At 41.7% G+C, this 26,582-nt stretch overlaps 1 protein-coding gene across 5 annotated transcripts in view; it reads left to right on the top strand.

Moving 5' to 3' along the window:
• The first annotated feature begins 11,219 nt into the window (after nucleotides 1-11,219).
• Nucleotides 11,220-26,582, top strand: part of GRM1 (glutamate metabotropic receptor 1) — a 184,008-nt gene continuing 168,645 nt past the window's right edge. For all 5 annotated transcript variants that reach the window (XM_066546831.1, XM_066546832.1, XM_066546834.1 and 2 more), the window contains exons 1-2: nucleotides 11,220-11,438; nucleotides 12,963-13,860. In XM_066546831.1, the coding sequence (XP_066402928.1) occupies nucleotides 13,098-13,860 (763 nt within the window). In that variant the 5' untranslated portion in view covers nucleotides 11,220-11,438; nucleotides 12,963-13,097. The remainder of the gene's footprint in view (nucleotides 11,439-12,962; nucleotides 13,861-26,582) is intronic.

Raw genomic sequence — 26,582 nt, 5'->3', positions numbered from 1 at the left:
AAAGTGATAAATGATTAAGATGTTATAGGATATAAATAACAATACTACAATGTTGTGTGTAGAGATATCAGCAAAACAAGGAATGCTTATCTGCTGGCTTGGTAAGCATCTTGTTTATGGCTGATCAATTTTGCAACAGTTCTGGCTCCTGCCCAAAGCACAAGTTGGTATGTTGCTGCCAGCCCAGACTGACTCATCCTGGTCATCCCTGCTGGGCTGAGGAGATGGGATGGGTCCTGGCTGCCAGGCTCTGCCCTGGCAGACACCTGCTGAGGTCTTCCACCACCACCAGCTCCCCGGGAGCCCTACAATATCTGATCCACAGGGAGAGCAGTGAGGGCACCTAGGCCAAGGGTGGCTTTTCCTTTCACTTCTACTTGGAAACCACACTTTTCAGGAAGCCTTCCAGAAAAGATTAACCTGGTGGGAGATACCTGCATTATCCAGTTTTCACCCAAGTGGTTAGAAGTATGGCAGTGCCACATGCTGCTGCTGCTGGGATCCTAGAAAGGAGAAGAGTCAGGTGAGCTCCCTGTACTTGCTGCTGCCCTGGGGTTGGTCCTGCTCTGGGCACATATCAGGGCATTGTTGAAAAGTGTGATGTCAGAAGACCTGAAGACACATCTCTGGTAGTGCAGAAAGGTTAGCTTATTTGCAGAGAACCAGCCACTCACCATTATTTATGAGCTATCCACCAAAAGTAACCCTCGATGCCAACTTTTGTTTTGCTGTGCTAGCCTGGTAACTCCAGAAGAATTATTGCAGCTGCTGGTCTTGTTTCAAAAGTTTTGCTCCTTGCTCTCAAGCCAAAACCCAGCATCATTTGAGAAGGGAAATAGAGGTAGCATCTACACCAAATAAATCCTCACAGATATTTTGTTTCAACTTCTTGTTACTTGAAAGCTTGTGCAGTTTGGCATGATTGAACTCAGTCAAAATTTTTCTTTGGGTTGGGTTTGCCTGATGAAAGTTTGATGTTTTGGTGCCACCTTTCCTGGGCAATATGCCCCTTTCACATCTGCTTCTGCCCAGGCAAGGTTGTTTCCTGAGGAGCCAAGCTGATTGTTCCCTGTCGCTATAGGACAGGAAAGAACACAAGCACACCACCGTTCTCAAGGTGAAGGAAAAAAGAGAAGTTTATTTTCTGGCTCTGATATTTATAGTTTTACAAAAGTGACAGCGGATTGGAGGGTGACAGTGACACCTCTCCAATGACACTGTCAAACCAACAGTCTATCAACTCTCTCTTCTTCTATAAAGGAATGCAAAACAATGAGTTATTTACAGGAAGTGTATGAGAAAGTTTACTACAAGAATGTCAACATCAGAAAGCTTAGAAAACCTTAAAAAAACAGGGTGACAGTTCCCCATATATGCCTTGCATTTCTGAGGGGTTCTGGTGACATTAGTGTTGTTTGGAGCAAGAAAACTTCAATTTGAGTGATCTTCAAGATATTAAAGTGAGGTAACATAAGAACAACCTGCTCCCAAGCAGTCTTTATTGTTTGTCCTTCAGCTGCAGATACTTCCCTATCTCACAGGCCTGAACTATTATATGCTAAACAAATAGCTTTCTACTGAATAGCTGACTTCCAATACACAATTACCATAATTACTGTAGGTATTGTACACTTCTGTCCACAGAGTAAGAACTGCATCTAATCAGAATCATCCCATAAACTGTGTAAAGATTTGATACTCCTTACCAGCACTGAATGCAGATTGCCTTCAAAGCAAACGTTTCTGAATACATTATCTACACTATGAAATTAAAAATAGCATCCAACTGAATAACATCTTCCTCTCACCCACATTTCATATCTTCAACCAAGATAGTTAAATCGGAAAAGGAGATCAAGCAGTTTAATCTAAGCATTCTAAAAAGTACAATTTACAACCGTGAAATGTTAAGAGACTTTTTTAACACTCCTTAGAGATCTTCCACACTCTCACACATACCCTGCAGCCTCAAGGAGCCACTGTGAACTCTGGTCTTGCAGCATCAGGTCTTCCTTTGACACCTAATGGGCCAAGATTTCTCTTTCATCAGTTGTGAGGGTTTTGAACTAGAAAGTATATGCAGAGGTGGAAGGTATAGCTGAAAACAGGTGTGGTTCTCACTTCACAGAATAGTACTTCCTCTGAATTTTTACTGGGTAGACTAATCTTTTTAGTTTTACTGTAATTTTAAATTTTACTATATTAGAAATGAATGAACAAAACTAAAAACAGAGTACATTACCAAAGCTGAAGGCAGTCTTCTCACCACATAATCCTGGATTCCTCTCCTTACCCTCCTTCTCAATTTCTAAAAGAAAAAATGAGGGCAAAAACTTAAAAGCTATGATAAATGAGAGTGGAGTTAAGTATATGTGCAAATATTCTTTGGGATTAAATCCTATACGTGTGTCATCAGTCTATGTACATGTAGTCACAAAATGAAAGCACACAAAGATTTTTCATGTGGGTTTGGGCTGAAGAATCAAATTTTAGGATGATTTAGAAAATTGATTGAAAATGTGCTATTTGAGTGGTGCATATTACATTGTCTGGTAAAGGAGAGCAAGAAGAAAGAGAGAGGTACAGATTTGTATCCCCTGTTGACAGTGGTTAGAATTTAGAGAAAAATAAAAGCCAGCTGAAGAAAAGATAAAGTAAGTGCAGCTACCATTTAGAAATCAGAAACACAATAGGAACTGAGATACAGCATAAACTGCAGCACAAGCATTAGTTGAATTTAAATAAAGACATGGAAATCAATAACTGTCTATTACTGCAGTGACAGTAGCTGCCAAATTGGTTGAGCTGGTTTGGGTTAATTTATTGGGGACTTATGGTTTGCAGCTAAATAAAAAGTGCAGTAGTGATGGAAGGAGTCTTTTTAGAAGCTGTTGCTAAGAAAAGAGGAAACAAAACCAGGCATATGTTATGAAAACAAGAACATACTATATTTATTGAGAAAACATCCTCTAGAATAAAAATAAAGACTATGCCATGAAATTAGTATGTGCTTTTGCAACAGACTTGTACAGAAAACTTGAAAACCACAAGGACACACTGTTTACATAGAATCATCCTGTATATGTGGACATCTCTAAACAATGCAACTAACTGCTATTTAGACATATTTATTTTCTCTTTAGTGAGTTCTCTAATTTATTGAAGCAAAAGTTGGTTGCCTATGACTATTATTTACAGTATGGCAATGCAGCTACTCAGCCATGTATTCTTTCTGTACCTTCATCTGGTCATTGCTAAACAAGATTCAAGAATCACCTTGTGAGTTACAGTTAATAATCTACATGGTTTACCTGTAAATCTACATGATTTACATATATGAGGGGAATAGGGGTTTTGTGAGGACCCCACTTTCCTACACAAACCTTGTAATCAGGCATGTATCATCAGCCTGCCTAATGATTCCTCCGACCTCCACCCCTGAAAGTCATCTCTCGTGAGGACTCAGTTGTACCTCCCCAGGACATAGACACCCCTTCCTGCAGCTGGCCCAGAGCTGGGCTGCCTGGGCACCTGCTTGCAACTGCTGGTTATTTCATAGAATCATTGTATGGTTTGGGTTGGAAGGGTCCTTAAAGACCTTCTAGTTTCAAGCCCCCTGCCCTAGGCCAGGACATGTTCCATTAGACCAAGTTGCTCAAAGCTCCATTCAACTTAATCTTAAGCATTTCCTGGAATAGGGCTTCCACAGCTTCTCTGGACAACCTATATCTGTGCCTCACTTCCCTCAGAGTGAAGAATTTTACCTGTCTCTCTCCTAGTGTGGGTATTTTTGTTGGTCTACTTCTTTTACTTGACTACTGACATTCAAAAGTTTGGACAAAAGTATTAACCTTTGAGACCTTTCCAAATTTCAGTGAATTTTTTTCCTCAATCATCTTCGAAATATTTTTGGTATTTTGTCAGGAAGGGCTGTGGAGGCAATAGGCACAGTTAACATGCTGGCTATATTTCCTCAGACAATGAGGATAAAAGTCTTCTTTAATTGAGTAAAACTCTTCTCTTTGAGTTTTCTTCACTGCTGCTGACCTTCCTTTTTGATCATTTTCAATTGAGCCCCACATCTACAAATAGTAAGTAAGATTTTTTTAAAGAAAAATTTTTTTTAGGTGCATTCTTAATGTCCAATTCAAAGTGTATGAGAGGGTCTGGTATTTCAGAACATTGTTACTTCAATATTTATAGAAAATCAGAATCTGTTAATGCCTTGTAAGCTTGTTTTGCTCAGGTAGAGCCAAAAATTTTATAGTGGTTAAGGTAGATAATCAGGAGAGCAAACATCCAAGTATGATGGTTGGAGCTCTGTGATCTAATCCATGAACCAAATCTGAGCCATTAATCAAAAGTGGATGAGAGATATAAATGAAATGTTGCCTACTTTGAGAAAGGATGACAAAAGGCAACTAGCTGATAGAAATTCAAGATAAAAAACGTTTGAATGTACTTCCTGAGGACAGGCAATGAATTCAAGCTGCTGGATCAGCTGGACTTCAAACATTTTATCACCCGTGGTTGTGTTACACTTGATGTTTGCTTTCCAGCCTTAATAAATGCAATTTTTGTGATAAATCCATGGTTAGGTCAAAAAAAGGTGCATTGGTGGACAAGACTGAGAATGTCTGATTCTGGAGGAACCAGGATGCTGGGATTTGAAGCGCCCCAAGGACCAATCAGTCATAGCAACAAGCTGAGGAGCCAGGTAACCCAGTGAGGATCAAGGTCTTGACATCCCTGCAGTGACAGGTGGCCAGTGAGACAGTGCAGCCACTTCATCAGAAGGAAGTCACAGACAAAAAGCAATTAATGTGTCATCAAAGCCACAGCAGCATACTGTCAGGGAAATGAGGGGAAAGAGAGCTACAACAATAATTCTAATAGATCCTGAAGTAATGAAATGCTTCCAGAAATGCATTGCTTGGATGGAAAGTCAAAATGAGAAAGTCTGTGCAATTTCTGTCATCAAGGCAACTCCTTATGATGACGATAAATAAGTACTTAAAGAAACATATGTCATCTGATACTGTTCTCTTTTTTTGTTATAGCACAGAAGATGTCAGAAAATGTGTAAGCATTAGTGAGAACTATTTTTATAGTGCTGTGAACTATCCTCTCATTTTGTAGGAACAGTGCTTTTCTGCATCAAGATTTTGAACAAATGTATCAAGTAATTTGCAAATAGTTGGAGGAGTGTAGTTTGTACACCATATCCTCATTCTATTTCTGGGTATCAGATTCTTGTTGTGTATGTCTTGCTTTAAGTAACAGCTATAAACTGCAAATAAATACAGTATTACATGGCATTTTATAAGAAAACTCGTGGGTTAAGATGAAGACAATTTAATAGGAAAGCAAAAGCCATTCACAGAAGCAAAGCAAAACAAGGAATTCATTCCCTGCTTCCCATGGGCAGATAGGTGTCCAGGCATCCCCAGAAAAGCAGAGCTCCATGAGATGAAGCAGTCACTTGGGAAGAAAAACAGCATTGCTCCAAATGCCCCCTCCTTCCTCCCTCTTCCTCTGGCTCTATATGCTGAGCATGATGTTGCATGGTTTGAATTATCCCTTTGGTCACTCGGGGTTGGCTGTCCCAGCTGTGTCCCCTCCAAAATCCATGTGCACCCCCAAGTGTCCTTGCTGGTGGAGTGGGGTGAGAGACAGAAAAGGCCTTGGTTCTGTATGAGTGCAGCAGTAACAAAGACATCTCTGTGTTACCTCTCTGTTATCTCTGCATTGTTTCCAGCACAAATCCAAGCCACAGCCCTGCATCAGCTACTGCAAAGAAAATTAACTCTATCCCAGCTAAAACAAGCACGGATTTACGTTATTTTATTGAGTTACTACACAGTGATGTGCCATTCTGTCACATTGCATGCATTTAGAAAAATAATGAAAATAATGATTGTGAAACTAGAACAATAGGCTGGAAATTCCCCCAGCTGACATCTCTGTGTTCATTTACAACCAGGTATAGCAAGAAAAAAGTGAATAAAGCTGACCAGTCTGCTGGCAGTGATTTTAGGCATCCTTTCCATCCATCCTGAACAATTGCAAATGCATAAAGGAGGTGCAGTGCAGAAAATGAGATCATTTCAGTTAAAGGTCACCACAAAATCCTACTAATCTTTAAGGTATTCCATCCCTCCTTATTTTATTTGCTATTGCAGACTTTAAAAATCGGTATTTAGGGAAGCTGATAAAGTATCCTGTATACACTGTTACATAAACAGCAACAGACTGCAAACGGAAAAATTAACATCCAGAGGTATTCAACATGTTAATTTGCACTCTTTTTTGTCTTCTAAATTTTTTAAAGCACTGGAAAGGTTCTTTAACGTATGTCAGGTATTTATCACACATTGTTGCTAAACTGATATTTCTAAAACTTCCCCTGATTATTTAGTCATGTGTAAAAGATTCTCACTTTGAAAAGACTGCTAGCCTTTTCCATCTCTGATATTTGTGATTTTTAATATTTTTGTCCTTATTTTTGTTTTACAGAATGTTTATAAGGGTTCTGTGTGGAGAAATGAAGGGCACAACAGCCAGTAAACACAAAGCTGTTTTCTTCAGTGCTTACTGTAGTCATGGGGAAAATTTCAGAAATTACTAGCTGGTTGCAGTTTGTCTCAGAGCAGCCAGAGCTGTGTTGTTACATTGTACACAGTTGGAGTAAACTTTCCATCTTCACAAGTCACTGGTGCCATTTGTGACTGCAATCTGCAGCATAAGGTCTTTCTTACCCTCGGCTGCAGCCTGAAAGCTGAGATGGCAGGAGAGAGCAGAAACACCTTTCCCTCATCCACACAGCAAGGACTTCCTTTCCGTGTGTAGGTGTTACCAGTTTTCACTGGTACCAGACTGAATTCCTGCAGATGGCTTTACAAGGAGCTGTCCTTGAAAATCACTGGAAAAGTTGGCTAGCGGATGCTTCAGCTGCCATATTTCCCACAGAGTACCAAATCTGTCTCCATAAGGGATGGTGACTTCTTGTTAAATTACTTGTCCTGTTAGTTACAATCTAATTAAGTAGACCTGTCTCGTTAATTTGTATTAAATCCCATATATCCAAGGTACTGTCTCTCCCTTCACACTTATATAAGTCCCTGCCTGGTGAGTTCAGCCAGAATGATTCAGACTGACATTTCCAAATTAAATTAGAAGTCTGTGGATTTTAAATGGACAGTCTCATGCTCAGGAACTGTGGACCTTTGACTTTGAAATGCACTTTTCTTTTTGGCCTGATGTAGCGTAAGCTTGTTGGGATGCAAGTCCCAGCAGAAATTTATCTATTTACTCATGTTGTTTCTCAGGGGGGAATTTCAGGGAAATCAGGGGATTTCATGGCAATGGAGTTTTATCAAAATTAATCTAACTGGATAGAATTGATGTAAGTGGATGTTGTAAACATTGTGGAGCATTTTGGCCTAGGGGGCACCCTAAGTACATTTTTGCAGATAGAAAATAAATACAGGAATGATTTCAAACATTATCCGGGACTAAACAGTCATGTTGTTTAGCAAAGGAGACATTCAGCTGACTTCTTATTCACTATTTGGGAGTGTCCCCATTGCCATGACACCAAAATTTGTCTTTGGGTTTCACAAGAGCAAATGCCCAAGAAACCTTCAAGATTTGAGATGTGCCCTCTCTGCAAGGAATGGAAACCAGCTGCCTTTGACTATCGCAAGCCACTGCTTGGAGGGCACAGGCTTATGGCAAGGGAACCCTTTGTGAGGTGAATTTCTGCACAGGAAAGATCAGGCCCTTTGTTTTCTGGACCACGTTCTTCCAGTCTCTCTCCTTAGCAGCCGGCATGAAGCACTGCTGCTGAAAGTTTTTTAATATTGAGTTATAAAAGCAATCAGTTACTTATTTTTAAATATAGAAAGAATTACTTGTAGCTTATTAACTAGCTCTGCTAGCCAGAGATGAAAACTGCTGAATGTCTGAATAAATCTGCTCTATTTATCACTTCATGGAGTCTATAATCCTCAGAGAGTGTAAAAAATTTACAAGACATCTCTGAATACTGAATTTTGCATTGATTTGGATCTCACATTTGTTTGAAAGACATCTGAAATCATAACCAGACAGACACTTTCCTCCTGAGAAAGCCCCAGTGGAGGAACTTTTGTAAAGGATGTAAAATAACCTAAATCTGTAAAATATGCTGACAGTAGTGTGACTTGAGACAGTGGGCAAGAGGGTGTTGGATGACTACCAATGTTAACTTTCAAATTTCTGGGAATCCTTGGGTTTCAATGGGTGTCTATTCCTCTCCCAAAAGAAAAAAAAAAAAAAGAAAAAAAAAAAAAAAAGGAGAGTAAGCCCATACAGTCATAGGTTTGTGTAGAAGCTATTGTGAATTTCTAAGTATTTCAGAAGTGAGTCCTAAATTTCATGGGTTAATCCTATTTAATTTTAATGAATCTACTAGTACAGGAACAGCTGAGCAATCAGACCTTTACAAAGCTCCGTATATACGGACATCGATCCATTTATGTTCATTTCTTAGCTATGGCAGCAGATAAGTGTAAGCAATCAAAACTTAAAAATGCTGTTGCTTTATTTATTACAGATAGGGCAACTTGAAAGCCTAAATACAAGAAAGGAGGTAAAAACCAATGCTGTAGCTGGCATGTGTTTTAAACAAAAACCTATGAGAAATATTTATTTTGCTAAGAGAAAAGGAGAAAATTCAAAAAAATAATGAATATATTTGTAAGATTAAATCCCTGTTTTATCTGAACAAGGCTGCTAGATGATTATTCCAAATCTTTGGTCACAAGCAAACAATTCAGTATCTACAGCAGTGGGCTACCTATGCATGTTTTGCATGCACACTGTTTGTATATAGCAGGTGACATTTCTAAATCATGAAAAGAAAGCAGGTAAGTGAGCAGAATAAAAAGGACTGGAGACAATTTATCAGATAGCTGATATATATATATATGTTTCAATTTATTTCAGACAGAAACACATGAGCTTTCTGCTTGTTTCCAAGGCAGAATAAAATGTATAACTTTAGCAGCATTGATCCTTGCAGAATAGCTTTAAATCTCCCCAATAATTTAGTTGGAGAGTCTGTACAGCTACGCAGTCAATCTGGCTTGTTTCTCTTGGTAGGAAGTAGAGGAGGGAGTAGCCCTTTTAGGGAAACCAAAAGTGGGATTTCAACAAACCAGGTTTCCAGGATTCAGCCATTGCTACTCCAAACAAACCTCCTTTCAAACCATTTTCTACAATACACTGGCCTTTCTCATAAGAGCTGTACAGAACTTTTCCAGTAGAACATTTTCTGTTAAAAGAGATAATTCTGATGAAATAGGTGCAGAAAAAAATAAATTTTTTTGGAAGAAATATTGGAACACCCATTTTATGTTAATGATTGATTTTATCTGAAGTAAAAAACTGTTCTGCATTGTATAAAATGTTTCAAAAGAAAACAGAACAAAACACTTTGGATGCCATCAAAACAGAATATTTCAATCAACCTCCAAGTGATTTTTAAATTGTATAACACGGGAACATGAAAATTATTCACTTGTCCTTCATTTCACAGAGAAAAAATATTCAACAGCAGGCAATTTCCCTTGGAAAGGAATTGCTGCTTACAAGACAGCTCCAGCCTTGCTCTGGTTTTGTCCTGATTCCCTTCTTGATGGCAGCTCATATCTGTGCAAAAAATGCAGTCCCATGTAGTGCCTCAAGGATGGTTACCAGATGATAAAGGGACCATCTGTTAAGAAATTTGTGAAGGTGGTAGGACTGGGGACATGGGCTACTTCCCCTTGGGCAAAACCTTTGCTTTCCCTATTAGGGAAGGGGAAATCAAAGCCACTGCAATTCCAGAGCTGTCTTTCCCTGGCCTTTCCTAAAAATATCCCAGATGTCTTCATATGAGCCCCAGACTTCTGCCCATTTCCATCTACTCCCACCTGCTGCTGCAGGGGTGGGAGAGGCAGCATTTGCAGCCATGGCTGGGCACCAGGACCCAGTGACCTGCTTTCCAGTCTCAGCAAAACTCAGACCATCACTGAGGGAAAACAGCTCTGTGTGACAGCTCTGCACAAGCCTCAGCATAAAGACCTGCTGTCTTTCTGAGTGCCAGGTTACGGGGGATGAAGGCTACAGGGTGCTGTATGTCAGGAAGAACCAGTGGGAGCATTTGCAAATGCTTCCCTTGCCAAAGCCAGAGAAGCAACCCAAAACTTAACCATTGGAATAATTTGTTGGCGTGCTGCAGGCTCATTGTGTCAAGGGCAGAAACTAAAGTTTAATCATTAAAACATGGGTGAAAGGGAATTTGTTCCCCCTTTTGTGCACATCTGAATGTCTCTCCAGATCTGGCCCTGGCAGAACTGCCCTAGGCTGGCCTTGGGGAAGCTTCATGCCCACAGGCAGAGGACAGGCAGCCCTTCTGACCCTGATCCTTGGAAAACATCACCTGCAGGGAAAGAGGGCACCAGCAACCCCCTGGGCTGGGTCCTCCATAATAAACACAGCTCGTGGACAAACACAGTGCAGATAACTAGCTGTGTGACAATAAAATCAGCTCAGATATTGACACAAGGAGAAGACACCCCTGAGGCAGCACTCACTGCAAACCCATCTCTGAATGAGCAATAGTTAAATGTTTGTCCTTGCCTCTTTCTTTCAAAAGTAGGGCAAATATCTATAGAGTTCCCAGCGGGGAGGTAATCTAACTTTAACTTTCATACAGTCAAGTAAAACACCCGAGACCTGTGTTAGGGATGCAAGCAGGTCGTCTGAATTATGATTATTCAATCTGGTATTATTTTAATCTGGCATGCCTCTCACGTGCTTCATTTAGGTTCATCTTGACCTGAAAACTGCAATTTCAATGCCTTTTATGCCTCTATCTTTACAGGTGATTTACCTTGTTGCAGTGTATTTTTTCTGGTTTGTTTTTTTTTTTTTTTCCAAATATAAATATTTATTTAAATAGCGAAGCCCTGCCCGTGAGGCCGAACAGCACATTTCATTGTCTCAGGTCTCCCGAGCGTGGTCTGGGTCCCCTTCTAGCAGCAGCCTCTTGCTTTAACACTCGTTCTTGCTAATTGAGGCGGGGAGATAATGAATTAAGAGCCACGGGAGGTGAAAGCCAACGCCTCCCCTACAGCCGCAGCGTGCTCCGGGTGATGTTTTCTTACTCGTTTACAAGACAATAGCCGAAAAAATTAAGGACGGGGAGAAAATGACTGAACCTTCTGTATGAGATAATGGATGAGCCCGGGATGACCTGTTTTTTTCCTTGCGGTGGAGCGGTGCTGAAGACAGAGGGCACCCGCGCCCAGCCCACAGCCGTCGCCCCGCCGCCAGCGCGCCAGCTCGGGGCGGCCGGAGAGCCGCCAATGCCCGCTCCCAGCAGGCAGGGAGCCGCTGCCTCGCCCGGCCAGGTACGTCTCAGGGGTGACCCTCCGAGCGAAGCGCGGGGCTCAGCCGCGGGCCGGCCCGCGGGGCAGGCAGGGCGGGCAGATGGCCCCGGGGCTGCGGGGCTGCCCGCGGGAGCCGGCTCCGGGCGGCTCTGCCCGCCCGTGGGTGCGGACCCGCAGCAGGACGGCGGCTCCCTTCGGAGCGTCGCCTTCCTCGGGACCGTCCCCAGCCCCCCGCGCCGTTCGGCGGACACGCAGCCCCGCCGGCCCCGGCACCCCTGGCCCCGGCGGGGAGGGACGGAGCGGCGGCCAGCGCGGGGCGGTGCGTGCCGCGGCGGGCTCCGGGCGCCGGGAGGGGTGTGCGGGTGTGTGAGTGTGAGTGTGTGTGTGCGAGCGGGGCGTGTGTGTGTGCCAGCCACCGTGCGTGTGCATCCGGGGACAGCGCGGCAGCAGCGCCTGGCGGGGGGCAGAAGTTTTGGGGAAGCGCCCCGCAGTGCTGGCGGGCGGCCGAGCCGGCGGTGGCGGGCCCGGGACAGCGGGACACTGGGACACTGGAGCGCCGGGGCAGCGGGGTGTCGGGACAGCGACACAGGAGGCTGCGGGCAGGGGACACCGGGACAGGGAGGCGGCGGACGGGGGGGCAGCGGGGCTGGGGCCCGCGGTCCGCGGCTGCCCCGGCTGCGGGCGCTGTCTCGGGTGCTGACGGCTCCTCGAGCAACAGGGACGAGGCTCGGCCGCGCTCCCGGGCGGTGGTTCCATCTCCCCTCCCAGCACGGCGTTCCCAGCCGCCAAGCCCTGTCGCCGGGCTCGCCGCCGCTCCCCGCCCGAAGCCTCTCTGCACGGCAGGCGTGCTGGTAAGGCACATCGGGGCTTTGCCCGCGGTTGCCTTAGTAACTAATATGTATTTTCCCCTGCCTTCATGTGTGTGCCCCTAACTGGATTACAGTTTTTGCCCCCTACACACGGAAAAGTTAATCTAAACTGTAGAGTGCTTTTTTTTCTTCCTCTCTTCCCTGACCTTTAAATGACATTTCCCGTGGCTGGCAGGGCAGACCACTCGCTTTCTCTTTTTGCTCTCGTTATGGATGGAGAAAGGAAATGTCTAAACTGAGAAAGATGCCTTCAGGTAATCAGAATGCAAAGAAAGGAGCGCTTGTCACTCTGCTTTCAGGGCTGGGGCCGCTGGGGCCGGGCTAGGGCTCTTCTCTGATGAGCTGCCTACCCATAGAAACTTTTAAAACTTCCCGGGGGCAGAGGGGGTGTGTGTGCTGGCTGGAGATGTGGGAAGTAGCTGCCTTGGCTTGAAATGCAGACGCAAAAAGGATTGTAGAAACTCAACATATGTGAGTATGCATGATCGCATACCAAGGCAAAAAGTACATGATTTAATCCCTCTTGAAACTTCTTGTTGAGCGTCTTATCGGAGCACATTGCCCTGGGCTTTTGAGAAAGCAGACATCTCTAGCTGTGCAGGGCTGCTTTATCGAGCTCAGGTTTGACATCAATTTCCTGGTTAGCCCATTTTATCCCCTCTTTCTATGCCACCAGGTTAAAAGTCACTAGGATGACGGCAGTCTTGGCACCTTCAAGAGTGATGCTGTGAGGCTTTGCTGTGATGGTATTTGGAGCAACCTGGCCATCGTCGGGGAGAAGCAGATGCCATTTCCTACATGTTCTTAAACCATGTGCAGGCAAGAGGAGCCCATGAAATTTGTAACCTGGGTCTGGATGACATCGTGCAACAAAATGATTGGTGTGCTGCTGGTCTTTTTCCCTGCTCTGCTGCTGGAGATGGACGTGCTGCCCAAGAGTGGGGGTCGGAGGGTTCTTCTCTCTGCAGCCTCCTCACAGCGGTCGGTGGCTCGGATGGACGGGGATGTCATCATTGGGGCCCTCTTCTCTGTCCATCACCAGCCACCAGCTGAGAAAGTGCCCGAGAGGAAGTGCGGGGAAATCCGGGAGCAATACGGCATCCAGAGAGTCGAAGCCATGTTTCACACTTTGGATAAAATTAACGCAGACCCGGTCCTGCTACCTAACATCACCCTAGGCAGCGAGATCCGAGACTCCTGCTGGCACTCCTCCGTGGCCCTGGAGCAGAGCATTGAGTTCATTCGGGACTCTCTCATCTCCATCAGGGATGACAGGGATGGAGGCACCCGCTGCATTTCCGACTCCCAGACCCAGCCCCAGACCAGAGTGAAAAAGCCCATCGCGGGGGTCATCGGCCCCGGCTCCAGCTCAGTTGCTATCCAAGTCCAAAATCTGCTCCAGCTCTTCGACATCCCCCAGATCGCCTACTCCGCCACCAGCATCGACCTGAGCGACAAAACGCTGTACAAGTACTTCCTCAGGGTGGTCCCCTCCGACACGCTGCAGGCCAGGGCCATGCTTGACATCGTCAAGCGGTACAACTGGACCTACGTCTCCGCCGTGCACACGGAAGGTGGGTATGGGGCAGCCCCTGCCTTCCCGGGCCGGCCCCGGGGCTCTGCGCGCTCCGCGGCGGCTCCGCAAGGACGCGCCTGTGCCGGGTCACCCGCCGGCACCCGGCCCGGGGGTGCGGCTCCTTCCCGGGGGAGCGCCGGCCGCTGCCACCCGCGGGCACCGTGCGGCGAACGTGGAGAAGCGGGAGGGGTGCGGGGGTGCGTTCCGGGGGGCGGAGGGGCCCCGGCTGCGGGCAGCGGGAAGAGGGCTCGGCGGCGCAGGAGCGCCCGCAAGGGATCGGGCGTCTCCCCGGCGCTGTCCCTGTTCGCACACAGGGCGGTTCGCGTGTTTGTAAATAAAAGTTAACAGATGTGAGCAGCTGCATGCGGGGCGGGGGGCCTCGCCCCTCCGACGGGGCCGGGGTAGGTCCGTGGGGCCCGTGAGCCCGTGGGGCTGATGCTCCCGCTCGCTTCCATCGCCGAGAGTTTGACAAAACGGGATCAGGGCTCGGCGAGGACTCCGAGGTGACTAATCCTGACTCCTCAGGATTAACTGCTGGCTTTGCTGCATGTGAACTGATTTCCTGGCTCTGCGAATAGTGAGGAAAGAAACCTGAAAATTCCTCCCCTGTCCAGGTAGTCCCTGCAAAGCCAGGCGCTGTGGGAAAGGGCAGGCAGAGGCTCATGCATCTTGTCTGCAGCTTGAGCAATAGTCAAAGCTATCGCTCCGCACAATCTGTTCATAGTCAACAGGTCTTCTTATTTTAAATATCAAAAGAAAAATAACGATAATAGCAGTTTTTTTAAAGAAGAGACATTGGTTTATAGCCAGGCTAGGTGGACCAACATAAATTGCAGCAGTAATTGCATTTGATAGAAAATCAACTTGTGATATATTATTGTGATATTTCTGTAGTCCAGTTGTGGTCTTCAAAATGGGATTTCTAAGTATAAAATTGCAAATCTGCCCACATTATTGCTATAGCCTTGCAACTATTCTGTTTATCTGAGTGTATGTCCTGCATGGATTTGATTTTTATGATTCCCTGCGCTTACTAAGCTGACTCCACACCTTTCATTCGCACAGAGATGACTAAATAAAATGAGGTAAGAACATATATTGTGACAAAAAAAAAAAAAAAAGAAAAGGAATCTCCAGGAAGGGTTACATATTTACAACATTTAGAAGGGAACTGGATTGATCTGGACACAAAACCAGAAAATGCTGCAATTTGAGGGGGCTGGGGGACAAGTGAGAGCATGAAGCAATGACCTGACATTTGCAGTTCATTTATGCCCTGTTCAGATGAGAAAATGAGCTGCTAGCAAGACTTCAACATGAGCTATTAAGATTTTCTATTGTTGACAGATATGATTAGATCCTGTGGAAGGCCAGGGTGACAAATAAACATGAAAGGGGTAAATCCTTTGTTGATCTAAATAGCCATCTCTCCCTTCAAGGCACTCTGGGGTGCTCTGCTAACTCACTGTGCCTGAAGAGTTACCTCAAAAGACTGGCTGCATCTCTGTCTCACTCCTGTTAACATTAGTGGACCTTATCTCTTTTGGAACAGACAACACCCTCTGAAGGTTCATTTAAAAAAAAAGATCATTGTAAGCAGCAACTTCAGTCACTGATTGTGAGAAATTTTAATTAGATACCTATTTTTATAATGTTACTGACTGATGAAAAATAATTGTTGCAAGATATTTTTAGACTTCTGAACTGATACTTTTGAAAATAGGGGTAGCCCACAGGGCAACCCTTCTCTTAGGAAAGGTCACAATTTCACAGATCATGCAGCTTGAGATTCAGATTTGCTTTTTTGTTATTAATCTGTGTCTGCCATTAATTTATTGTTAAATTAAAGCAAAAAATGTCACTGAAATTATGTAACAAGCTGTAACTTCACATTTCTTTCCAGACAGACAAGTTATTTACCCTACCCAATTGCTGTTGGGTAGATTCCAAAGACTTTTTTTCCTTCTATTTAAAGTGAAGTTAGTATTCATGAAAATCGGTGTAAATGGTTGCATTTCTGTTGTTTCAAATCCCATACATTCACTGTATTGTTAAAAGTGAAATTATTCTTCAAAGACAACACAAAGCCACTCTGAATAATAGTCTGAGCAGAGCTGCTCCATCCATGCTATGTTTGGAAATAGGGGGATAAAGTGTAGTCAGAAACATTCCTCCTCCACAATTACTCATAGGCCTCTACACAGTCTTTATGGTGGGCTGCAAAATGTGCTGGGAGGAATTATGGGGTATCACTGGTTGGAGAATCTCTTCAGCAGAGACTCTGAGGAAAGGGCATGTTTCTAGGAAATGCACAGGTTGGCATTGTGAAGAAGTTAATTGCTTTCCCTTCCAAGATCCAGTTTGTCCCCTTTTCCAGGGCAGGAATGCTGCTTTCTTCCTACCTGACCTCTGGTTCTCATGGGAATGGACAATGTTTAGCTCTTGTAGGCGCCCAGCCACAAGGGGATGCAGTAAGACCACTGAGCTGACTGACTGCCTGTGCCAGCAAGGCACACTCCTCAGTCCTCACTGAGCCAGGGCAGGGCCATGGAAACTCCCCAGACACATGAGCCCTTTCCCAGCCTGAACCATCCAGCTCCTCTGCTTACCCTTCCTCTGCTCCTGCAGCCTACCTGAAGCTGGCTGAATGCCCAAACCAATACCTGGGTACACAATTATAGCTTTAATGATAATCAGAAATAAATAGCACACAATTTGTTGCCCAAGTTTCTTTACATGAAACCTGTCCATGCCATAAGAACATAAAGAGGTCATCCATATAGGAGGATGTCTTTAAGTAGTTTGCATTTGACATGAAAATTTATCCTTCATGTGACAAAATGATAATTAATTACTGATGATGACTTTTAACTACACTCAGTCTCCACACTCTGGTAGGTACATGAAGCTGCATGGAAATGTGCCAGACCTGTTGGGGTTTTTTACACAGTTGTTTATTAAGAAGAATAAACATTATCTGGGTAAAAACTTCTCAGTCAATAAAATCTATTTTCAAAGGTCCATTTAATGCATTGCTTATCTTAGATTAAAATTTGCATATAAGACTCCACATTAAAGAAGAAAGAGGTTTAGTTATTTTATTATGTATCAGTCAAGCATAGTTGCCCATATGAGAGTAAATTTTTTCCCAGAGTGGGCAACAGCCGCTAAATGCTGTAACAAATCTGTGCATCTGTCAATGTAAGGCTGTATGACCATATAGTAGTTGCAAAGAATTTTCAAGGCTATTATTTTTTTTAAGTTTTCCTCAAAGATAATTCAATATTGTAGTTTTGGCATGTCTACATCTGAAATTTTAGGCTTGAAAGTCATTCTTATCTTGAAATGCACCTAAATGGATGCTTAACTTTGAGCCCAAACTTCCTATGGAAATCAAAGGCATCAAAAAGCACATTGGTTAAAATTAGGCACAATCCTTAGCGTGATAAGGGCGGAAGGGGTGGCACTTGCCCAGGGTAACTTTCCAAGTGAGATATTCTGGTCTTTAGCAAGATAACCTCAGAGTCAAGGATTCTCAGCTTAGACGAGGCAGCCACTGGTGCTTTGGTAGCACTGTGAAGAATTACGGGGGACACTTTCTTCCTTTCCTGGGGAAGAGCCCCCGGGCTGCCCCCAGAACAAGGCAAGAGATAGTGCGCACCACTGCTGTGCTACTTCCATGCTGAATGCAGAGAAAATGAATTCCTGGCGTTGCCATGAGAAAGTGCAGCATGGTTATGAGATTGCTGTAGGTTACACTGACTTCCAAAACCCACAAGACAACTGCACCCCGGCTAGTGATCAGCATGAAGTCTCCACCAAATTCCTCACTTTTCCTGTTCCTCTTCTACAGGGAGCAGGAGAGATGATGGTGTAAATGTCCTTTTATCACCTCATCTTCCAAGTACCCCACTTCTGAATAAGCTAATAGAAATACTTAGTGCCTCTACCTGGACTACATTTCAATCATTGCCTACCTGTTAGCCTTATAGAATGTACTGAGCATTTTAAAATGTATGTGAGCATTCATTTGAATGCTGTTTGCAATTTATGGACCATGCTTACACTTTATTGTACAAATACCCCCTTATAAACAAGGTTTCCATTCCAACAGATTAACATGCAGACTTTGCAGAAGAAACTTTGGAAATGGAATGATTAAGATAATTGCACCAAATTTGGACTGTTTAGAAATTAATTTTAGAGAACAGTGAGATGTTTCTGGTCTTGATTAAATTTTGTCAGATTTGTATTGCCAGGCAGTTCGTTTTTCTTGAGTATAAGGCTTAAAATGAATTATGATGAAGCAGATGGCACAATTGTAAAGATTTTCAGATCAAAGTAGATGGTAAGTATATTATCTTCACAATGATTTTTGATAACCTGATTGCTGCATACTATCCATTGTACAGGAAACTCATAAACATGGTTATATGTGTTGGAAAGAGGATGGAAAGGATCGAGTCATGCACTTTATTGCAAATTTCACGAGAAAATTGTGAATTTTTTACAAGTTCATTCAGTAGAACCTACTAAAGTAGCTTTAGATATGGTGGAAGATAACACTTCTGTTTAAAGATAAGTGGGGCTATATTGATCAAATAGCTCAAAGGAATGAATTTCATAAAATTGTGTTTAATTTCTCAAAGGTGTTTCTGATGATGTTTTATTATTACTTCTATGGTGTCACTCAATGATAAATACTTTTTGATAAAATTATTGTCAGGCAACAGATTAAGGAGTTCCAGTTCAAATGTTTGGAATTCTAGAGAGTGCAAATATTTCTATAGATAACAACAATTACAAAAATGCTCTTATAGGTTAAGCTCATGTAGTGGTATGAATTGGGCTGAGATGTGTGTTCATAAATGCAGATTTCAATCTATTTTTTTTTATGTTTAACTTGCTTCACTAATCATCTTCAGAGGCTTTGTGACATGAAAAAAAGGAAAGACATATATCCCAAGGAAAGCAGAAATTAGTTTCAAAACAAGTATTCCTACATTGGATGGATCCCATTAATTGTATTAATTAGAAGGTGCTGGGAGAATAATTTTCATAGATTAACATTGGAAAAATTATGGTTGGTGACAAACACCATAGAGATCAAGAGAAATTCCTTCTTGAAAATATATTGCTTTGCATTACTCCTAAATTCACAAATAGTATAGCTTTTCAACTACACAACTGGCAGCTGCATGAGTTATATCAGCTCAAAAGGTTCATCGAACTCCTGTGCCTGCCTTCTCAGCAATACTGCTAGAGTTCATATCTATCAGTCAGCACAATGTGTTCATTTGTGCTTTATTTTTTTCTGCATTATGTCCTTGCTATCAGATTTTTATGTCCTACAATCCTTGTTAACTCCTGCAGGTTTCTTGTCTCATTGAAGACTTTTAAAAATGTTAAATGACCTTAGCTTTCTCAAAAAGCTATGTCCAAATGCCTCTAAAATATACCTTTGAAACTTAGGTTCTTAACATGGAGGTGCTTGCATTGAGGTTTCTTAGACAGAAAACAAAAAGCTAAAATTATAGAGTAAAATGGAGTAAAATTATAACTAAAGCAGTGTCACCCACTGAGAAAGATTCTTTAGGGGCCTGATACATCAGTGAGCTGGTAACAGTAGTGAGAGACCAGAAGCATTGCACCTGCCACATGCAGCCCAGAAAAATGCTGAACAAAGTCATTACTAACTGTGGCTCCCTGACCCACGTGAAACAATACAGGGATTTCACTTTATCTTCTGGGTGGCAGAAGTGCTTGCTGCATAAACCACTGTCACAGATGGCAGTAATTAACATGTGTGCCTGCAGTCTGAACTGGAGGGCCATGAAGTCATTGGACATGATTGCACCTGAAATAATTGTCCTTTCACCCATAGGTATCTAAGGAATGCTGAGGGTTATCACCAGACATGGTTGGAGAGAGGCGTGCAAGGCACAAATGCCCTCCAGTGTGTAAGCAGCTCAGATTAGCAGGTCAGCTCTAATTTTTCAATAGTGTTTTCTCAAACACTATTATTACTATTATTGCTATTACTGTACATCTTAAAGTAGAATTTCTAAATCTGGTTTGCCAGCAAAAAGTTGGCTGTTGAGAGAGAGGCTGAATATGAAAAGAAACAAGAGCAGGACAGAGCATATCTCCGCAGTTCCAGTCTGTAGCAAGTTCCCAAGTCCTAGGGCTACCAGCCACCCATGAAAGTTTCCTTTAGGAGTTTGTCCAATCCCATTTTGTATCATTTATGCTTTGGTCTCTGGAGTTTCACAGAATCACAAAATGGTTAAGGTTGGGACAGACCACCAGAGATCATCTAATCCAGCCTCCCTGCTCAAGCAGGGTCCACTAAAGCACGTTACTCAGGATTTTGTCCAGATGGCTTTTATTTATATATCTCCTGGAGAGGAGATTCAACAATCTTTCTGGTCAGCCTGTTCCAGTGCTCAGTAACACTCCCTATAAAGAAGTTCTCCCTCAATCTTATAAATTAATTATATCTTGTGTGAAGAAATGTTTCCTTAAAACTATTTTTTGATAACTGCATTACCTTCAGAAGTTCATACAAAACTATTCATCATTTGTTAATCCTGATCATTATTCTGTACTTCTAATTTCAATATGAAATGTGGGCAAGCAAAGCTACATTCAGTATTCAGGGTAAGGGTACAGCGTGGTTAAACTCCCTCATGAGGTAAAAATTTCAGTATTGCTCTCAGACCTTTCCTGATAAACTTCCAATTGTCCATTACTTTTTTAATTATCACCATGCACTGAATGAATGTTGTCAGAAAATACCTTAAAATTACCACAAAATCTTCTTTGTAAATGTTAAGGCTTATTTTAGAGGCTGTTATACACAGGGTTATCCTCGTGTGTTACCCTTACTTTATTAACACAAATTTTATTTCCTACACTTTGGTTCCTATCTGTTAACCAATTATTAATCCAAGACCTTCTGTTGTATCCTGTACTACCTCTATTTCTGTCAGAGACTTTAATAAGAGACCTCATCAAAAGCTTTCTTAAATCCTAAGTACTCTTAGTATAGTATTACTCATACGATTACCTGCTCCAAAAAGAAGGTATTTAGCTTCTGAGATATGTGGGGGTTTTCTGAAAAGTTATGTTAGTTTTTCCCTGATATGACATATTTATTTATTTGTACCTTAACACTGTTTTGTCATCGTTCCTACCAATTAGCTTTGTGAAGAAATATCTGAAGTCTGCAGAAATATCATGTCTGTTGTTCACTGGATTACTGTCTATGCCTCTCTACTCTCCATAAATTCAGTTAAAAATGAAAACTGATATGTGAAAATATAAAATTGCTTTTTTCTACTTTGCTGCTTGCTTTTGTGCTAAGGCCCCTGTAACTGGTATTAACAGGCCCCAATAGAACATCAGCTGGTATTGGAAATTTTTTGAAGTCCACCTTATGAATTGGATTTGTTCTAAAATATGTTCTATTGACACTCAGAGACAATGGTTCATTTCTATCCTACATAAGGAATGACCATTGTGTGAGAACTGTCCTATCTGCCTTCACTGGCAGAGCAGACTGAGAGAATTAATTTAACTTTTCTGTTGTGGTTTTATCTTCCTTGAGTGCTCTCTTTATATAATTTGCTATCATTGAATATCAGGCTAGTTTCCCATTTCTTGAATATTTGAAGAATGGTGGGTTATTAGATTCTATGCCTTTATGTCTCAGAATTGTTTCATCTTGCTTTTTTCAGGTTTTGTATTTCAATTGTCAAGGTATACTCTGTTTGCTTTCCCTCATTAGGGCACAACCTAGGCTTTTCAAAGTATTTTTTAAAATTTTATTTATTTGGTTTTGTTTATTTTAATAGCATTAGGAAATTTACTTTTTTGCTTTTTCATGCCAGCTTTTAAAATCCTTTTGGAACTTTGGCTCTGACTATTCCTGGCTAGTCATTATGTAATTTTTTAGTATTTCAGTCTTTTGGCTACTCCTTTTAATGTCCTTGAAATTAGCTTTCTCATCTTGATATAGTTTATTTTGCTTTGAATCAAACATTACTTTTACTGATTTTTTTTTCACATGCAGCTCTTTTTTGTCTTATCGCTAAAGTATAGTCACAATTGCAGACCACTTTTTGGATAGTTAAGTCTTAACAATTTGTATATGGCTTAAGACTAAATCAAGAGTTGCTTCTTCCTTTGTGAGTTCAATAAGCAAATGAGTAACACAAGTAACACATGAAAAATAAACCAATACACAGTATGTAGGATTTGCCTTCATTTTTCATTATCTAACCTACAGTCTGGCACTGCTACCTACAGATCCAGAGTGTCTTAATAGCATTTTGTGACATGGGCATTGTGCATCACAAGCTGTTTCCTCTTCTGCTGAGCCACTGCCTAAGTGGTGTGTGTCTATCAAAAACCAGATATTTCATTTTACTGACAAGTCATATTGTTTGTTCTGTAGTATCATGGTCCTTTGTTCAAACAATTTTAATTCATAATCTCTCTTGAATATTTTTATAGACAAATGAATTTCTTAAAGGATATTTGAATTATGTTAACAGCCATCAATGATTTATAAGTCCCTTGAAAATTTGACAGTATTATTTTAAGCATGTGCATTTGGCAGTTCTGGTAGACAAAGCAGAGAAGGTCATGTCCTGTGCTGGTGCAGAGAGCAATAAGGCACCTATCAAATGCTCACTGAAGTTAATTGGTGGCCCTCTGTTGAGACCAGTGGATTCTGAATGGAGCTCAGCGCAGCCATCAGATGTTGTCTTTTCAGGTTATTGAGCTAACAATACTCAGAAAGCTGAAAAAATCTGCAGGGGTTGTGAATTCCACATCTAGGTGTATGCCACAGTTAATTGGGAGTAGTGCAAAATTGTGTGAAAACAAAGCTCTGTTTGTTGGATTTGCGTAGATATTAGAGGATTTTCAGATAACATAACTTTTCCCTTTCAACTAGAAGGAGGCTGAATCTAGTTCTTCCCATTCAAGTTCCCCTGTGAATTTAACACTTGCTTCTCTTTACAAAATGTTTGAGGAACAAGCCTTCATTTTCTTAAATGCAGTTGTTTATCCAGCAATGTTCATCCTTATTAATCTGCGGGTACAGATGGGTTTGCACAAGCTAGTAATTTCCCACACATTTATTCAAACAAAATTCATCCTGGAAAACAGCAATAAGAACCAGACATGAATATTGCTCAAATGACAACTATTGAGAATCTGAATAAGTGTTCATAAATACTCTCTTAAAGTGTTTGGCCATGCTCCATTGAACATTGACTATCTTTTCCTAGGTGGAGTAGAATGTAAAAGATAAATTTGTAATTAATTGTCAGGAAGTGAGAAAACCTTTGAAGCTTGTTTATGAGCCTTTCTTACCCATGTGGTGTTGTGGAAAGGCTTCAACAAATGAAAATTTGACATGTAGAAGTTCATGCTGGATATTGAAATTGGTGATCCTCCTCCTAAGAGTCTATTTCCCTAACTGCAAGTTCCACATGAGTAGATCTCAGTCTCTTGCCAAAACAGCAAATATGTGAAACTGAATATTGGTAGTACTATAAAGAAATGCTGTGTTACAAGCACTGGAAAACTGTAGGATTATTTGGAAAGTAAAATCCCACTCCTATTGAACTATTCATAAAGGGTTACAGTGGCAGGCTGACAGCATTCTTTTGGAGGATGCCCTTATTTTCCAGGCCATATATCCTGGGAGGATAAACCTATTCAGCATTGGATTAAAAACTCTACAGCTGTCAGCTTTATGAAGCAAAGTGCTGAGCTGGGACAGCTGCTCCACTGGAACAAAAGTGTTGAAGATTTTGAGAAGGGAGAATAAGCCAGACAGCAGCCCTGACAGCAGCCCTGACAGCAGCCCAGGCAGACTGGGTGTCACTTAGTCCTTTCTTGTTCCCTTCCACCCTCAAGGCACTACAATTGTGGCTCTCAGGTGTCACTGCATTTCCAGTTAAATAGGCTTAACCTTCCTCTTTCAGGTGAATACCTGCACAACTCAAACCATTCTTTGCCCTCTGTCAAGTTAGACCAGGAAACCAATATCTGACAACTCAGTCTAGGCATACTAAGTGACATGGTGCCAGTGTGTCACCTAGAGGCAGAATTCCTTCCATTCCCACATAGTGCCAACCTGGAAATGTCATTACGAAGGAAGGTTCTCCAGGAGTTCCTTATGGATTTGTCACCAAACTCAAAAAGAGATAAACAATACTCTATTAAACATATGCCCCTAACCATGCCCTAGTTGTCTCCTTCAATGCTGGCATGCTGAAAAAGGCTAGGATAAGGATGTAGTAAAAGTGGCATTGAGACACTAATGTGCAAAACTGATGCTCTGAAGTTGAGTGAGTCAAGAAATATTGATTTCAATATATTATAGAGCAGCCAAAAATGTACAGTATTGAGTTATACCAAAAATCCAAACACAAAAGACAAATGAGCTATGCCAGACAGTTCTGGCTACCAAGAGAGCAATCCCCAGAATAATAGTAGGATGGTGATGCAGACTTCAGCTGACAAAAAACTGTAATTAAATTAAAACAAATCAGTGTGATGCTATGAAGAATAGCTCTTCTCAGCCAAACCTGATTTTATTCCCTGATGAAAATGCAAACTTGGTAGTTACAGATTGGAAGTGCAGATCAAGTATCTTAGATTTCTTTTCAGGCACTGAACCAGTCTTACAGAATATTTTCATTGAAAAAGCACTGGGCAATGTCAGAAAAACAGATGTCCCATAAATTTAAACTCAGCACACTGATCTCAGCAAGTCAAGGGTGACCATCAAGTGCAGCTTACACAGGAGAATTGTGTCCTTGAAAGAAGTCCTAGTACACTTTATGATTATAGAGGAACTATGTATAAAAAAAGTCCCAACCCAAAAGCTAATGTCACCCTTGAGAAAGTGGGAACTTCACCTCAGTCTAAGGATTATTACTTTTAATGTTGGTATTTGTTCAGTTCTGTTGTCAACCTTTAAAAATCAATATTAAAATATTGAAAAGCTTAATCTGTCTGTTTTTTCAAAAGGAGATGCAGTTTTATGTGACAAAAATGCTTCTTTTCCCCCAAGCAAACAAAGCCCTGCATCCTAATGGTTAAATGCACTGATTGCTGGTAAGCCAACAAATTCCAATTAGAAAAAGACCAATGTTTTTACTTGTGTTGCTGATTAATCACTGAGATAAATGACTTAGGAAAGTTCAAACTTTTGATGTTGTCTAATCAAAATTAGCTGCAGATATTCTGGAACAGTTTTATTTGAAATGCATGTCACTGGGGACAGCACAGCTGGATCCGGAGCAAATGTATGGGCTGGAATTTGATAGGTGGTATGGACAGATAATAAGAGCAGACAATTCTTTTGTCATTAAATCTTGTTCATTTGTGAATAGTTTTAATTATGTAAGGAGGTAAGAAAAGAGTAGCTTAATATTTTGTTTATTCAGCTGCCTAGGAACTGTATCCTAACAAAGTATTCTGTGCTGTGGATACTCACTGTAGAGGAAGAGAAACTTAGGACAAAATAATCCCATCAGTCAAATTCAGCCCACTCTTTCAGTTTACATGCAGTATTTTAAGTCAGTATTTGTCCTCTCATCAGCAGTTGGTGCCTGCCTGTAATGCATTTTGCTCTTAGACTACAGAGCCCCGGTTCCTACTGGTTTTGTTTGCTTGGGGGAAATTTCTATTTGCATGTGGAATTTATATTTCACTTATTCTCTTACCTATGACACAGATGTTGGCCTGTGTGACTGAAGAAAACTGAAAGTTTTCTAAAAAGATGCAATGACATTTTCCAGAGGTCTCACCAATTATAATATTGCTTTGTACCTAAAATGATTTAATTTATGTGACAGCCCATGCAAAGTAAATGAAAAAATTGAAAAACACTATGAAAGAAAGCTAGAACTTGATAGCTAGGTTAATTAACATTCTTACCCAGCAGTTTTTCTAGAAATTAATTCAGTGCTGAATTTCTGATTATCTGTTTTAATTTTAACAGATGTAATATGGACATCAATATTTTCTGGTTGTTTCAGATCCCAACCAACATGTTATGACACAATCCCTTCATGCAATGAACATCTTAATGTCCTTTTCCAAGGCAACTTAGAGTATAGACATGTTTGTAAAATCCTTTGTCCTTGTCACAACTACTTCTGACTTTTCTACTGAGTCCAAATATATGTGAAATAATGCATTCCACCTTTGTCACAGATGTGTTGTTGTCTGTGAAGTGAGAAACAGAAATGCACCGGTACCATATCCGGAGTCACAGAACTGCTTTTTATAGTTCATATCCTGAGGACATATGAATAATAAAATTGTCTTCAATGTTCTGGTAAAACATCTGTATTCAGAGTTGTGTTTGACTGTAATGAAGTCAATAGGAGCTATTGACTGAAATTTAGCTGTGATGATACTGTGTGATGATCCTGTAAGGTGCAGAATGCCCTTGCTTGATCCCAAATGTCAAGTGTATGCTCTCTTAACTTTATGCACTTGGATTATGGAGGGTAAGAACAAATCATACACTAGTCAATACAGTTTCTTGGGGTAGATGGGATCACAACAGTGCCCAGTGCCTTACAGGATGAGGCCAGGTGTGCTTATCTCACACTGAAGACAGATTTTCTACTGATAAAGCAGACATTTATAAGCCTTGTAAGGGACTCTGCAGTGGGTTAGTCTAGG

The sequence above is a fragment of the Molothrus aeneus genome, chromosome 3, assembly GCF_037042795.1.
Source record: "Molothrus aeneus isolate 106 chromosome 3, BPBGC_Maene_1.0, whole genome shotgun sequence".
In the NCBI taxonomy this organism is placed as follows: Eukaryota; Metazoa; Chordata; class Aves; order Passeriformes; family Icteridae; genus Molothrus; species Molothrus aeneus.
The sequence above is the reverse complement of the archived record's forward strand: the minus strand, read 5'-3'. Positions and strand labels throughout refer to the sequence as shown.